General features: G+C 42.6%; 2 protein-coding genes across 12 annotated transcripts in view; one reads left to right on the top strand and one right to left on the bottom strand.

The window, feature by feature from the left end:
* The window catches only part of ARVCF (ARVCF delta catenin family member), a 259,648-nt gene extending 245,300 nt beyond the window's left edge, over positions 1-14,348 (top strand). For 10 of the 11 annotated variants that reach the window (XM_042034727.1, XM_042034729.1, XM_042034728.1 and 7 more), the window contains 4 exons: positions 506-559; positions 5,657-5,748; positions 7,662-7,775; positions 9,142-14,348. In XM_042034727.1, coding sequence (XP_041890661.1) covers positions 506-559; positions 5,657-5,748; positions 7,662-7,763 — 248 coding nt within the window. In that variant the 3' untranslated portion in view covers positions 7,764-7,775; positions 9,142-14,348. The remainder of the gene's footprint in view (positions 1-505; positions 560-5,656; positions 5,749-7,661; positions 7,776-9,141) is intronic. The other variant, XM_042034732.1, reaches the window with a different exon arrangement.
* Positions 3,626-14,943, bottom strand: part of COMT (catechol-O-methyltransferase) — a 37,714-nt gene continuing 26,396 nt past the window's right edge. Inside the window, exon 5 of the mRNA XM_042034748.1 lies at positions 3,626-3,730. Coding sequence (XP_041890682.1) covers positions 3,641-3,730 — 90 coding nt within the window. The 3' untranslated portion in view covers positions 3,626-3,640. The remainder of the gene's footprint in view (positions 3,731-14,943) is intronic.

The raw sequence follows: 14,943 nt of genomic DNA, 5'->3' as shown, positions 1-14,943 counted from the left end.
GCCCTGCCTGTTTCCACCTTCCCTGTCTTTGATCAAACCTGGCACGTTATGCAGACGGAGGATGATTTGGATCGCTTTGCTGATGTGACAAGAAACTTGTTTTCTTTTTGGATTAGTTTTCTGTTGGCTCAGCAGGCTGCTGGATTGGCTTGTGTGCCATGAGAAGCCGCACCCTTACTTATTTTCTTTTATTCTGGAGAGACCAAAGAGAAACCTGTTAATAGTTGTAGGTAGTCCAAAGCAGAACTGTGGTTTCTGTTCGAGAGAGAAAGTTCTATATTACAGGGCCAAAGCAGAAAATACATGGATTATGTGTGCTCTGTGGGGAATTTGATTCAGACTTCCCTTTCTGAATGGATAACAGTTGAATAGTTTGGGAATTTTTTTACAATAATCTCTGCGTTCATCCTTTATGGACCTCTCTGGTTCTGTGACTAATTCAAAACTACCAAGTTTTGGGAAAAGTAAATGTAACTCAAGTTGTTCCAATGCTTCTGTTTTCTAGATAATGAGAAGTCTGGGAGTCGTGATATGATACCTATGGATGAACTTGGCCCAGGTAAATTCAGTCATAGATCAAACTCTGTCTGTTCCAATAGAGCACACTGTCGCTCACAGGAAAGTTCAGCTATTTCTCTAGGAGATATTATTTCAGATGGATAAAGCTGACATTTAAAAACAGAGCATTACCTCACAAAAGATTGGTCGTCCTTTTTTTTTTCTTTTTTTTCTTTGTATGCATGTAGAGTGTGCACACCAATTTCTTCACTACTTTATACATATACTGGAAATACAATGACCCAGCTTTCATTCTGCTCTTTGGCCCCTGAGGCAGCTGCATTCTCTGTTACAGATCTGGAAGTCTCTGGGATTCAGAAGGAAAAAAAAAAAAAAAGAGTTGAAAATTTACTTCAATGCATTGTGTTTAAATCTGTTCTGCCTTTGCTTTTGTAGGTAAAACCAAAAATAAGTTTGTATGTGTGATATTCATGGCTCTGCTTTCCATTTACCTGCATCTAAATGAGCCTGGTTTTTCCTGTAGAGTGAGAACCACCACTGACTGTCAGGGATGTGCTTTGAGACTGATAAGCTCTGTAGTGTTAAACTTCTAGAGGGTTTTTTTTTTCTTCACCAAGGTAGATAAAGTTGCTGTGTGGTCCCTTGAGAATTTGCTTTACTCCTTCCAGTTGATGTTATTTTTATTTAAATATACCTATATTAATGCCTCTAGATCAAACAGTTTGATATACTGCTATTAGTGATTGTAGCTAAATAAAATAGCAAGTTAGAGCCAAGAAAAAGCCAAGCATGTTCAGAAAGTAAAATAACAGGTATCTATTACGTTTTATATTCTTGGAAAAATGAGATGCCACCTGCCATGAATCAACTGTCCATATGTATTTTGCCTTAGGGAACACTGAAACATTTGTTCTCACAATGGAAGAAAATCTCTTCAGAGAGGATTGCCTGGCAGGAATAGCTGTGTGCTGGCAGGTGCTGCAGAATGGGCAGTGCTGATTGTTTATAGTCTCAGTATTAATTGCTGCCTTCTGCTCTCAGGAGTTATTGGTACAGCCCTGACTACAAAACGAAATGCAAATTTACAGCGTGTGTAGAGCATCAGGCAGATTCTCTGGGCCGTGCTGTTCTCCAATTTTTTAATCACCTTTAGAAGATGAAATCTCTCAAGTTTTCCTGATCCCAGCTCTTGAGTGCCTTTTCCTTCCAATATGACTATAACTTTGTGCTGTTTCAGAGGTCAGCTGAAAGGAGACTAACTTAATTTATCCCATTCACTATCCTTAATTCCAGGGAACTGGAATAAAGTTTCATCTCTTCAGGCTCTTCCAATGCTGCATGTTTTTTATCTTATGGGTATACTAACATGAGAAGGCTGCTCTGGACTGTATTTTCTGGTTTTAACTTCATTATGGATTGTTGTGTTCTGGAGTTTTTGTTCTTTTTCCACTCTGGAATGAACTGGTAGATACATGGAGCAGAACACCAGCATACAGTCTCTGGGTTTGTGCTTCCAGTAAACAGTTCGGTTATATCCCCATATGCTCCACACCAGAGCCTCCAGAAAAGACCAAGAAATTTGGTTTGCCAAGAAAATGCATGATAGAGTACCAGAGAAAGTTTTCCTGCATCCCAGTTGTTTTTTTTCCAGAAAGTTGTATGCCCTGGTTTCAGTTGCTTATTTTTCCCTTGTCTTCTTTTTGTGACTTCACTTGCTCTAAGATCTTTCTGCTTTAAATTCACTTTATATTAATTTAGAGAATTCTTCCCTGTCTCCAGCTTTGCGTTTATTTCATTTAATTCAGATGCTTCCAAGTTGCATAGTTAACCTTTCTGCTATACTGCCTTGGTACTGAACTGTAATTGTCTTAAACATTGTTATAGTGGGCCAGTGCAGAATTCCATGGATTTCCATGCCACACAGGTTAGAGTTGCCCGTACATCAGCCACGTCCTTCCAGCCCAGTGTTCATCCCTTGCAGAGTACAGGACTGATGGTTCCAGAACATCCCCACCTGTCTGCCTCTCCTCTGTGGATTCTTCTCACCAGTTTTCAGGCTGTCCTGGTGCCTGGGCCTTTCCTGTTAACCCACATTGGCTCTTCTTCAACATCACAAAAAGAAAACTGCTGGTGCTGTCTCAGTTTGTTTGCTAATGATGTGGGGGTCATCCTTCTCAACAGAGGAAATCACTTTGCTATCAGTGTTTAGGGAGGCAGAAGGATGCACTCCCCATCAACTGGCAGTACTAGACCAGTCAGATCACTGTTGTCGGGGACAGTGGAACAGCCTGGGTAGGGTGTGGGTGTGCTGGGAGATAGAGGAAAACCTCTATCACAGTTTACCATGGGATGCAGAGGTCTGTCAGGCATTCCCAGCTCCAGGCAGGCTGGAGAGCAGCAGTGCTCACTGTCACCCTGTGCCTGGGACCCTGACCCTCAGCTGTCTGCAGAGGCAGCAGAGCTGTGATCTCCAGTCTATGCCACATCCTCCAAAATTCTGTGTGTGCCTCAGTTAACCTGCAGTCACTCAGGAGCACCTGGGAGGTGAAATTGTTCAGACCAGAGACAGAGTTCAGATGCCGCTGTCTTCCATGCCCATCTTCAGGCATGACTTTTCCTTTTTCCTCCTCTTCCTGCTCTTTGATGGGTCTAGAGGTTTGGTATTTTTAACTTGAGAGCTGTGTGAGGACACAGATGGACTGACACTGGCAGGCATTTATTTGGTCCTGTAATTTGTGGTGGCATAAAAATGTTGCTCTAGAGTGAGTGGGAGATAGAGAAGCAATAGAGATGACAATAAGCAGGAAGCTGAGAGAGAGAACAAGCCAAGGACGGGATATTCCTCTATTGACCAATGTAACTTTTGTCTATACAAGGGATTGTATTAAGTCAAAATGATGCACTCATACCTTGGAGCAGCAAGATATGTATAGATCTTCTTTATGCCACAGAAGCAATTAATTCTGGTCGCTTCTTAGAATGAATCTGAAACACGGGAGAAGCAGTATTTCTGACTTCGTTGCAGAGCCATCGTTCTCGGGGCAGTGAGGTGTTACTTCTCTGATGCAGCCTCCTTCAAGATATTTCTCATTTCATTTGATCAAATCATGAACTTCCTATCTCAGCTGCTGCTTATCTTGACAGGCATAACACAGTGTGTGGGTTTTGGACACGTGAGCCACCAGTGCTGGTCTGTGTGCAGTCCAGGGGCCTGCAGGATGAAATACAAAATGTGTTGGAATTTAGATACAAAGAGCAAAGTTCTTGAGTGTTCTTTGTTGGCAGATTACTGCCAGTGCAAAAATCTTGCTGATGTGTCCTGTCTAAGCATGGGGGTTTTAATTTTTTAGTGGTATTAAAGATCTGGTTTTCTTTTTTATTTTTTATGATTACAGTCTTTGCTAATAACCTTGCTCCCTGGGAAATACCACAGCTGCCATCCTTCACTTAGTGGTTGTTGCTTTCTGGGGGTAGTTTAAAGGTTTCCTTTGTGTCTTGGCAATCCCTTTTAGAAATGTTTGTGGATCACCCATGATAATGGCACTAAAAAATGCCAAGTGATCTATTACATCCTTGTGAGTACAGTTACCATGAGATTGTAAAAAGCTACCACCCAGTTGCTGCAAGTTTGATTTTCTGTTTTTCCATCACTTAATACATACTCTTGTGAAGTATTTTGTCCTAAATAAATGATGAATCTGTAGATCAGGACACAGCCTGCTAGCAGTGTTCATGCCTGTCATTTGAAAGAGAATTACCAGTTGTGAGTTCCTCCACAAGTGCTGGCTGGGTAGCTGGGTGCAGCTGGTTTTCTTTTTTTTTTTTTTTGTTCAAAAGGAATAGCTAAGAATATCAGGCATCTTGATTGTCAACAAGTGTAAGTTAAGTGCTGTGTAGCAAATATTTCCATGCTTTATGATCTCTGAACTACATGTATAACTCCAGAATTCTTTAGTTATTTTTGGTCAGCGTGGTTAAATCATCTCCTACTGCCCTTGATGTCATAAATACATCCTGCCTCAGGGGCTTGTTGGCAGGTCTGTGTGCACTTGGGTTTGAGGTATGCAGAACACTGCAGCTCTTCTCAATCTGACCTGGCTGTGTGTGCAGTTGTCATGTGGGCAAACAGTGCCATGGGAACCCCACAAATACATCACTCACTTCTCCTTAATGGCCTGTTACAGGCAAGTAAAAAACCGAGAGAGGAGCATTTTGATAGTTTATGTAAAACTTTTTGTGGTATTCTAAAAACACAGTTTGTCAGGACAAAAAAAGCATTAATGATCCCTCAATTACATAGGAGAAAACAAAAGCCTACAGGGAGCTATAAACTCGGGCGTCATTAACTCCAGGTTACAAAGCTGTCAAAGCAGAGCAGGCGAGGATCTATTTGTCACTGATAATGAGGGAAATTTGATGCATCACAAAAATAAATTAAGTTTTGCATTGTCTGACAATGATTCAAAGCAGAGGTTCTGAAGTAATTATAGCCATTTCTTTATAAAACCCTCTCACAGTTTCCTTCCTTGTGTTCATCACGCTTTCATGCTCCTCCTTAGTTGTCAGGAGAAAAGGCACCAACAGGTGCTGCTTCGTAATGAAAGACAGCCCAAGCACAGCAGGGTTTGCACTGAGATTTCTTCCAACTCGACAGGCCCTCTTTGTCAGTGCTCTGATGGGGACTCTTCCAAATTATTGTCGTGTCCTGCTAGTAGTCAGGCTCAGGAAAAGTGGGAACAGGCTGCAGAGCATTCAGAGAATGAACACAGCCAATTAATCAGGCTGCTAAGCAAGGAACACGGGATTTGGGCTGAATTTGGAGCTCATTAGCCACAGGGCATGAGATGACAACTTGCTGCTTTCCTTGGGCACACTAAAAAGTGCAGCAGGCTGGGATGAAAACAGTGCTGTTTGCTAATGAGTGCCAGCATCTGGCAGTGCTATAAAAAGAAGGCTTCTCTGTTTGTTTTTAGCTGGTAAAAATGAAATTTCAGAGCTGGAGCACGTGAGAAGCAGGCTGCCAGCATCTTTGGGTTGTGGTGGTTTGTTTTCCTTTGCTGAAGAATTCTGCTTACATCAGCTCTGTTTCTGTTCTTGGTTGTACTTCATGCCTGACTGTCCTGTTCTTTCTCCTCAGATGGATATTCCACCATCGACCACCGGGACAAGGAGCGCAAGTACAAGACCAGTGATGACACAGGGGATGCCTCTGAGAAGGAACCTTTAAAAGTGAGCTCCCTCTTACTGCTGAGTGCTAGTTAGTGCCTTGGGAAGAGAGGAATCGAGTGTCCTCAGTCAGAAACACAGGGTAGTTACTCACCAGGGGGCTGTAAAGGGCCTTTTCTTATTTCACATAAAGGCATTATTTTGTAATTTAGCACTTGGCTAGCTAGAAATAAAAACAAAATGACGCTTTCCAGTGCAGGAGCAAATGCAGGTAGTTGCTGTACTCTTGTAAATGGATGAGGCTGTAAAAACAGAAAGTGTTTGTTCTGTCGCCCTTGTCCAGGCAGCATTCCCTGGCCCTGAGCTGTGTAACTGTGCTCAGACTTGGTTCTGACAAGTCTCTTCAGATTGTCATGCTGCTTTATTGTCTTCATCACGAGAAATAGGTGTGATCTTGTGTGTCCATGTCCAGCAGTGTGGTGAACAGTACTCATTTCTGCAACACTCATTCACAGTCCTGACGGTGGACCACAGCCATGGGTCAGGGAGATGGAGAGGGAAGAAGAGACATGCACAATTATGTGTGTGCCTTCTAAATACAAATTTAGACAACTTTATAATTAAAGATAATTCTTACTCCACAAGGCTTTTTGTATTGTGGGCTGTGTGCGAATGTGGCTCAGTAGGCTCTGTGTAATTTCTGTTGCATTGCTGTACCTTTTCAGTGACCTTTTAAAAAGTCTGTTAATGTTGTGGCCACCAGTTCTCCCTGGCCTAAAACCAAGCTTGGGTTTTCACCTGGGGGAGTAATTTTGAGAAGGAAAAGGAGAATTCATTGAAGTAAGAGTCAGTGGTAGGAGACACTATTGCTAGTGTGCAGAAGGCTGTCCTTAATAACCTTTAGCACACTGTTGATAATACCAGAAAATCCAGGTGATTCATGTTGAGTGGAAACAGTTAAACTTCAGTCAGTTGAAAGGCAAACCCACCATCATCGAACAAGGGAAATAAAAAAATGTGATCTGGAGAAAACACTTCCGTAGATGGTGAACAAGGAAGATGTCCTGCTGCACCAGCCTGCCTGTTATAACTTGCCTAGTCAGGCATTTCCTGCTGTGTTCTGCCTTTCCATGAAGGTACACCCTGGAGAGTGGCTTCAATCTGCCTGGACTTCTTTTAAGCTGATTACTGAAGTCTTACAATGTGTCCCCTTCCTCCAATTGGCAAGAGATGCCCCTGCTTGAGCCAGTATCAATCAAATAAGCTTTCTAATTCCCTCATCACAGTTCCAGTACATTTTGCAAGGATGCAGCAGGAATGGATGCAGTAAGTTATATAAGAATGTTGATCAATAGGAGCTTGGCAGAAAATGTCTTTTTGAGGAAAATAGGCTAACGTAGGAAAATTAACAAGTACTTGTTACTTTTGCCACTGAAAATACATTGAAGTGGTCCAATACAACCCTCAGAATCACATCAAGCAGCCCTAACTCCAGTGTATTACTGAAGTGAAGCACAACCAGAGTTCAGCAAGTGGCTGTTTTGCTTTTATGAGAGAGAGAGAAAAACCATTTCACTTCAACAGTGTTTGACCCACAGCCTGTGCTGCCTCTTGGTTCTGAATACCCGGGGGTAGCCTGAATCCAGGCTGTTCTACACAACAAAGGTGTGCACAGCCCTGCCCTGACCTGGGGCAGAGCTGAGCAGCTGCTGCTCTTCCTCCCTGTGCTGCCAAACACAAATGTGGCTGTGGGAGTTGTGGCTTGTGAGCCATATGAAAGCTCAGGGGAGGGTGGGAATCCAGGGGAGTGTGGCATTTTGGCTGTTGCAGATGCTTTTGTCAGTATTGTGCCTTTGCTGATCTTGTTTCTTTCTCTACCACTAATTTTCCCTTGTGCTACTTTAAGCTGACTTGTTTGGTGGTTTTGTTTGATTAATACGCTCTGTTTTGCTTTAACTCCTCACCCTGTGCTGCAGAATGACACAAATAGGAAAAACATTAACAGGAGTAACAGGGCTTCGGTGAATCTGGTGGATGCCCGTGACATTAAACCCCAGCCTGTTGACTCCTGGGTCTAATTTGCATGCATGGTAGGTCCTTTTAATGGTAATTGGGGCTAGTGAATAACTTTCTCTTGTGCATGATCTGTATAGCTGTGGAATCTCTTCAAATCTAACTGCTAACTTACAGATATATGAAAATGCATTTGGAAAAAAAAAGGTGGTGTTTATATTATTCAGTGTATCTTTAATGAAATACAATCAAACACCACTGTTTGATTAAAAAATAACCTGTCAAATAACCAGGCAGAAAGTTAATATTCTGAATGATTGCTTGTCAGCTGAAATGTGAAATATTTCTGCTGTTAGGCCATGGGAATGAATTTGAGTAGTGTGTTCCTGCTTCCAACCATTTTTCTCCCTCTATGCTCATTATAAGGATTAGCCTGAGACTTAAGAAAAAACATATCCTTGACTATTTTTGGATGTCCCCTGAGGTTCCCACGAATTACAGCAGGAAAGCTGCTGACTGTACACAAGTTACTTTGCAAGGAGAGATGATATTGGTTACACAATAAACAGTGACCCACAGCTCCCACTTCTCATTTTCTTTTTTTTTTTCGTGTATCACTAAAGAAAGGTGCCTTTTTGTTGTGTTCTAGTTGTCTGCCTTTGCCACGTGCCAAGCTCCTCGGTAATGTCACTGGCCTTTCTTTGCTCCTGCCACTGCTCATCTGTGTCCTGCTGTCTTGCTCGAGTTACCCCAATGATACCTTCTGGCACTCCGTCAGAGGATGCTATGTTTGGAACAGCAGGTGTTGTGCCCCTGGCTATGATTAAGGAAAATTTTAGTGACTGTCATGAAGGCACTGAGCAACTTTCCCATCAGAGTGGGCAACAGACTTTAAAGGCCCAAATTCCAAACCGTGAACCATCATCCACCCCCATAATTCTACACGGAAATCCCTTGCATTAGTGGGAGAGAAAACTCCTGGATGTTTTTGGGTGGTGGTGTTGGATATTTTTTCCCCCTCCTTCCTTTCAGTCTAGTAGAAATGCCAGGTGTTGGCAGATTGTTTCTGGGTTGGAAGCACCTGCCCAGAGGAGCCTTTCAGCATTGTGAGGTGCTGTCACGGAGCAGGTCCTGGCACCACTGGCCTCCCATGGCCGCTCAGTGCTGCGTGATCGGCCGTGGTGGCTCAGGCACAGGGCTGGCATCAATGTGCATGTGGTGCCTGTTCACCTCCTGCACTCTGCTCCGAGCAGAGAAGCCCTACAGGTGGGGTCCTACCTTTGAAAAAGTAAGTCTATGCTTATTTTCTCCCAGACATACCCTTCAAGGAACCCATGTGTTGGCATAGGTTGGCACTTCAGTCACTGTCCTACCACGAGGTAATGGAGATCACCAAGGCCATGTTACTCACTGGTATTAATCAGATTTGACTTTATTTTGCAGGGCTAAAGTCCAACCACATTTTTTTTAATTGAGGGGGAGAAACAAACATTGAATCGACACAGAGGATCTCATCAGTCACCACTGCCATTCAGACTGGGAGGGCTGCAGGTTCCAGGAGGGCGTGGGGAGCGAACCCACCCGAGTGCCATCGCCGAGCGGAGCACGATGCCTTACAGCGAGACACTCTGCTGCTTAACTCCCTGACATTCCCACCAGAAACAGCCACCGCCTCCCCCGCCCTCCCTCCACTCCTGCAAGAAGAAAAGCAAGAGAATCCAAGCTTCCATGTAGCTGGCTGCGTTCTTAGGTGACTCTTACGTGTGGATGGTGCCAAGCTGGAGAAGTGCAGGTCATGCGGCAGCTTCACAGCAAGAGAGGAACTGCGGGATATTTGAAATGATATCGTAGGTGTAGCCATGAGGAGAATAGCACTTTTCTGGTTTGGGGCTCATTGTTTTGGTTTTTGTTTTGGGGGATTTCTTTTGAACTGTGACTCTTAACGTTTTTGAAAGCTTTCTGAAAAATGTTTAGGTTTTCTTATTATTCCCACAGAAAGTGCAGGAATGTTGAGTGGGTTTATTGGATTTCAATGAAGGGAGAAAATGCAGAACAAAAACTATTAAACACTAGTTAAATGAACTGGAGAGTGGATGAAAAAATTGATGCAAGCTGTATAATCTGCTTTTAGAGTAAGCTATATCAATCACAGTGCTATATTATCATTATAATCTGGTGTACAATACTTCTGCCTTTTGAATTCTGTAACGTCTCTGGTTTTATTTCCACATATTGAAAAGCAGTTTATGGAAGGTTTCAGTGTCCCTGGTTCAGAAATCTGTGCTGAGAAATGGAGTTGGCTGGCTTTTTATTTTCGTGTTCTCAAAGATTGCAGTAAGGAGCTTTTTCATGTTAAATGTATCATTGTTGCATTGATGATGATTAGCTACTTTTGCCATAGCTGTTAAGACATGGAAGGAAATAGGAGCTTTTTTGTAGGATGTCTTATTTTGAACACGCTATAAAATTTGAGATGGGTCTGTCACTTATATTTGATGGTAAATTTTTCAGTGTTGAATCCATGTTTGCTTTGGGCTATAGATTCTTATGAAAAATGCCACAAAGGGAACTGGTTTGGCATTTTAAAATCATTGTCATGGTTTCTGTGTTCCTTTGCTTTTGTTTTGAGATGGAATATTTCATTTGGCATGAAAATCACCCATGTGCAGCGGCTCTCCTCCAGGATGCCAAGGCCCCCCTTCTGTAGGGGAATGTTTACCTCAAGAGAACATACTCTGCAAATGTGGTATCTGGAAATGCCAGGAACTAAATGACTTCAGATCACTGATTTTCTCCAGGCATTGGTCAAGAGAGGGCAGCAGATGAGAATAGGAAGCAAATGTCTCAGTAGCAGCATGAGAGGACTTTTGCTGATTTTACTTGGTTGCCACTGTTCTTTGATTGCCACATTTAGTTTTAAACAAGCTCCTAAAACGGTGTGACTGGAAAGCACATTTTTGAGTCTAGCAAACATCATTTGCAGTTTTCAGTGCCTGCCGTTCCTTTTGTAACTAAAAAGGGGAAGTATCCAACAATCTCACTGCCCCCAAAATATTACTGTTATAGTAACCATTACATTTTTTATAAAAAAAAAATTAAAACTTAAAAAAAAAAGCAAGTACCAAGAGCTTTGTATCTTCTTGAGTATATTAAAAATTTGACATGAATACATATATATAAATAAAAAAGTCTATATATCTATATATATATATATTGTTGTGCAGAGAATAGGTTAACAAAACCATGTAAAGTAGTTTGCAGGAGAGGGAAGCATTTGTTGATTCAGGGAAAAAGACTGATGCCAGAAGCTGTCAGTGATTTGGATGATACGTGTGCTGCTTCGCACCCTCCCTTTTTGACCCTCATCTTCCACATACGTTGCAGTGTCACTTCTGGATCCTGGGGAAGGTGAAGTTGCTTGGAGCAAATCAACATAGCAAAGATTTGTTTTTTCACCTGCATGAGAGTCCTATTGGGCCAAAGATGCTCAGCGGATCAAGGGAAGCAAAGAGAGGCACCTGTGACTATCTGTGTCGGGGCAACGTCTCTCTGTGTAGACAAAAAGTGTGGCAATGAAACCAGGTACATCGTCTGACTGTATATTATATCAATGGTGCTCTTTTCATACTTGTTCTGCCAATACGCGGAGACCCTTTTAACCAAGCTACACAGAAGAGTTTTATATCACTTTTGGTTATGTACTTGGTGTATTCTTTTTGTATATGAAAGGATTTTTTTAAAAACGTTCAGTAATTAGCAATGGAACCTGCTTTGTAGCTGATTAGAACAGTGTTAAGAGAAGGGCCGTGCTGTCAGTCTGTCCCTGATCTACTTCAAACCATATATTTACCAAAGGAGTCTGAGCAAAAGTTCACTTAAAATAAAGACCTGACTGTTGAAAGGCGTCTCTGCTAAGACTTTGTGGTTTAGTTATTGTGCAGATATTTCAAAGCCAGCAAGAAGTTAACAGAGAAAACCACAGGTAGGGGCAAATGAAGAGACTGGGGCCGATTATGGTCATGACTTCCAATCCTAGTTATTCCATGGCTCTTAGTGGGACACTACAGGGACACTCAGAGTCTGGGTTGAGTCTACTATGATCTCAGTCATTAGTGGGCTAAGACCACTAAGGATATTTGAGAAGCAGATTCAGACCCCATCTCACTTCTCCCAAAAGTCTTTTTGGCATTTACACTGCACCATGAACCATCCTTGTCAGGTTAGATGGCACTGGCTGCCCAGGTCATCGTAGCAGACTGTTTTTTTCCTGGGGATGTTACAGCAGCCAGCAGAGTTGTGAGCTGACAGCGTGGTTTATTGCTGCAGAAAATCAGAGGATGCAATGTCAAGAAGTTGGATACCAAGTTGATGGGCCAAGGCTTCCCCTGGGAATCACACATCAAACCCCCACCTTTCCCATGCCGTACATTGACAACTAATTCCCAAGTATGTAGCAATAACCCATCCTCAACATTACTGTGGGGTTTTTTCTTTGCAACAAACTGTTGTTTGGATGGTGAGGAAAGAAAATGGATTGGGGGATGACTTGGATGTGAGACTATCACCTTGTATTATCAGCCCACCTGCTGAGGTCCAAAGCAGGGTACCTTGAACCAGGTCTGGTAATTTAATGTCCTTTTTGTTTATGGACAGAAGCTCACTGGTGGAATGTGTGCCCACCCCTGTCCTCACCTGTCCCCTTGTTGGCACAAGTGTGACTAGCTGTTTGAGCTGCTCTGGGATGTGGGTGGATGAAGCCGTAATTGTTGTATTTTGGCAGCAGGGACTGTATGTAAAGAAGGGAAAGCGGCAGTGTGTGTGACTAATGCTGCAGTAGGGTCTGGAGTCTCCTGCTAAAGGGCAGGCAGTGCTTTTTAGGGCTCAGGTATGTGACCTCCTCTTTTCCTGTTGGCTCCACTGTGAAAGCGGAGGGAATCTGCCTGCAAGGGGCTGGGGTAGAAGAGATTTCTACCTGCGGAAATTATAGTGGGAGGGATGGTTGTGGAAGGAAGTGATGGTGTTGCAAGACTCCTCCTAAAGAGGAGAAGGAAATTTGACGGCCCAGTCAGGGCAGAGATAACATGGGAGAGGGAGACTTCTGACAGCATGTGATTACTGCAGAACTTTCTTCCCAGGAAGGTGGTTTGCACATCTCTCAAGCATTTTCACTGAGCTGTACAAGTTGAAAAAAACATTTGTGCCAACTACCCTGGAGAAGCATCAAGTTTAGCTGTTGAGTGTGTGAGCAGTTGTGCTTTATGGCTTCCCAGGTCAGTCACTGTGTCTGCAGAATCCGAGGAGGAGAGCAAAAAGGCAAGGTTTTAGGACATTTTGGTTCTGTTGTGGATGTAAGTAGCAGTATAGCCATAAATGCAACTCATGATGTGTTGTCAACTTGAAATGCTCCCTAGGGAACAGCTTGGGCAGCCATAGGTCCCGATCTTCAGTGTCTTCTGGCGTTAACTGCTGCCTATCCCAGATCTCCTCTCACATGCTCAGACCTTCCGGTTCTGAATGCACTTCTACCAGGGAAGCAAATCTGCTCTCTGTTGCCAAGATGTCCCAAAAGGGACTGACCTGGGTACTAGGAACTGAGTTGCTGTCACTGACACATGAAGAAAGCCAGGGGTGGCATGTCTGTTACAGCAGTGTCATACGTTTGTGCCAGCTCTGAGGAGCAGTTTCAGTAATGCTTTCCAGCAGGAAAGCCTTGTGCTCGGCAAAGCAGTTTTCACTCCTAGAGCAGTTCCATGAGACTGAAGGTGGTGAGTTACCTTCTGTTACCTGCCTTAAGGTTGAGCATAGGCTCAGCTACCTGTGAGAGAGATGCACATGTCAAACCCTCAAGTAAGCAAAGCTTCAGAAGCCAAATGGGCACATTAGTGTGGTTATAGCTTCATCTGCTGAGCGACTGCTGGCTCAGTGAAACCTACAGTGTGCCAATACCTTCAGCCAGCAGGTTTGTGCTGTTGGGGTGGAGTTTTTGAAGGTGTTTATATAGAGACATAGTTTCTTGCAAAATTTCTTTGTTATGATGCCCCTAAAATCTGGTGTTAACTTATCTTTGACAGAGAAATTCTCTGATTTACTGGTACAGTAACTAATCTAGTGCATTTAAGGGGAAGATACTATGAGCCTTTGTTTTCTGTCTAGACATCAGGGTAGGATGATCTGAAGTCCAAGGCGAGGAGGAAAATCGTGCAGATACTACAAGGCCTGCCAATCTGGTTCTTACTGTTCAGAAAAAACAAAATAACTAGACTAAGAAGCTTACTGGTAATTAGTAGCTAATGTGTTTGTAACTTCATGTGCCTTAAAATTTTCATGGTAGGAGAACTTAAAAAAAAATCAACAATGTGTTTTCTGTAATACTGCTCAACATTCTCTCTGTAGTTTAGACTGGTGGGATTTTGCATTGTATTTACACTGTACTATAAACTGAAACACTTAGAATGGTTTGATTTTACAAGTATGGAGAGGAAAAAAAAGGTGGATTATGCTTTTCATAGAACAAATGTTACCATGACAGAATGTATTATTATTATTATGATAGGATCTTTCCATAATGCAGACAAGTAGAATGCTTGTTAGAAACCAGGTATGTAGGATAACAATTTGGTGTGTTTTCAATAAACCATGCCTGGAAAGAATACATGTGCCATTGGTTATCTTTTTGTTATATCAGGTATCTCAAATATTCTTTGGCTTTTGCAGCAGCAGTTTTGTGTGGCAAGGGATTCTTCAACCCTAGCTCAGGTCAATGCTCTGTGTTAGCAAAAGGTCAGTGGTAATGAGGGGCAATTGAAATATCCTATAAACAAGTAAAGCTGAACATTTTTGACTCATTGCCATATGCTGCAGTTGTAGCATGACCCTGGACTGTAGATCATGGGGTTTTTTTCTTTTTTCATATACAAGCATATTTCTGTGGGAAAGACATCTGCACCACTGTTCAAGGGCCAGCATGTTTGTGAGCACAGAACTTGCTGATAGCTTTTCCATTTGGGAAGTTATTAACCTTTCCCAATAAAGTCATAAAATCCATGTAACTTTACAAAGATTGCACATTTCTGAAATGCGTGCAAGAAAAACTAATTGTAGCAGTGTATGAGGTTTGGTTGACATGAGGAATTGTTACTTTGAGGATGTGCCAAATAATTTACATTCGGTACTGTGGAATGAAAGAAAATTCTGATACTGAAGAATCACCCATTTATTTAAGGTAACAGCCAGTTATTAACAGAT

Source organism: Corvus kubaryi, unplaced genomic scaffold (assembly GCF_017639235.1).
Source record: "Corvus kubaryi isolate FWS band 111438036 unplaced genomic scaffold, C.kubaryi_AGA036_p1.0 37382, whole genome shotgun sequence".
In the NCBI taxonomy this organism is placed as follows: domain Eukaryota; kingdom Metazoa; phylum Chordata; class Aves; order Passeriformes; family Corvidae; genus Corvus; species Corvus kubaryi.
The sequence above is the reverse complement of the archived record's forward strand: the minus strand, read 5'-3'. Positions and strand labels throughout refer to the sequence as shown.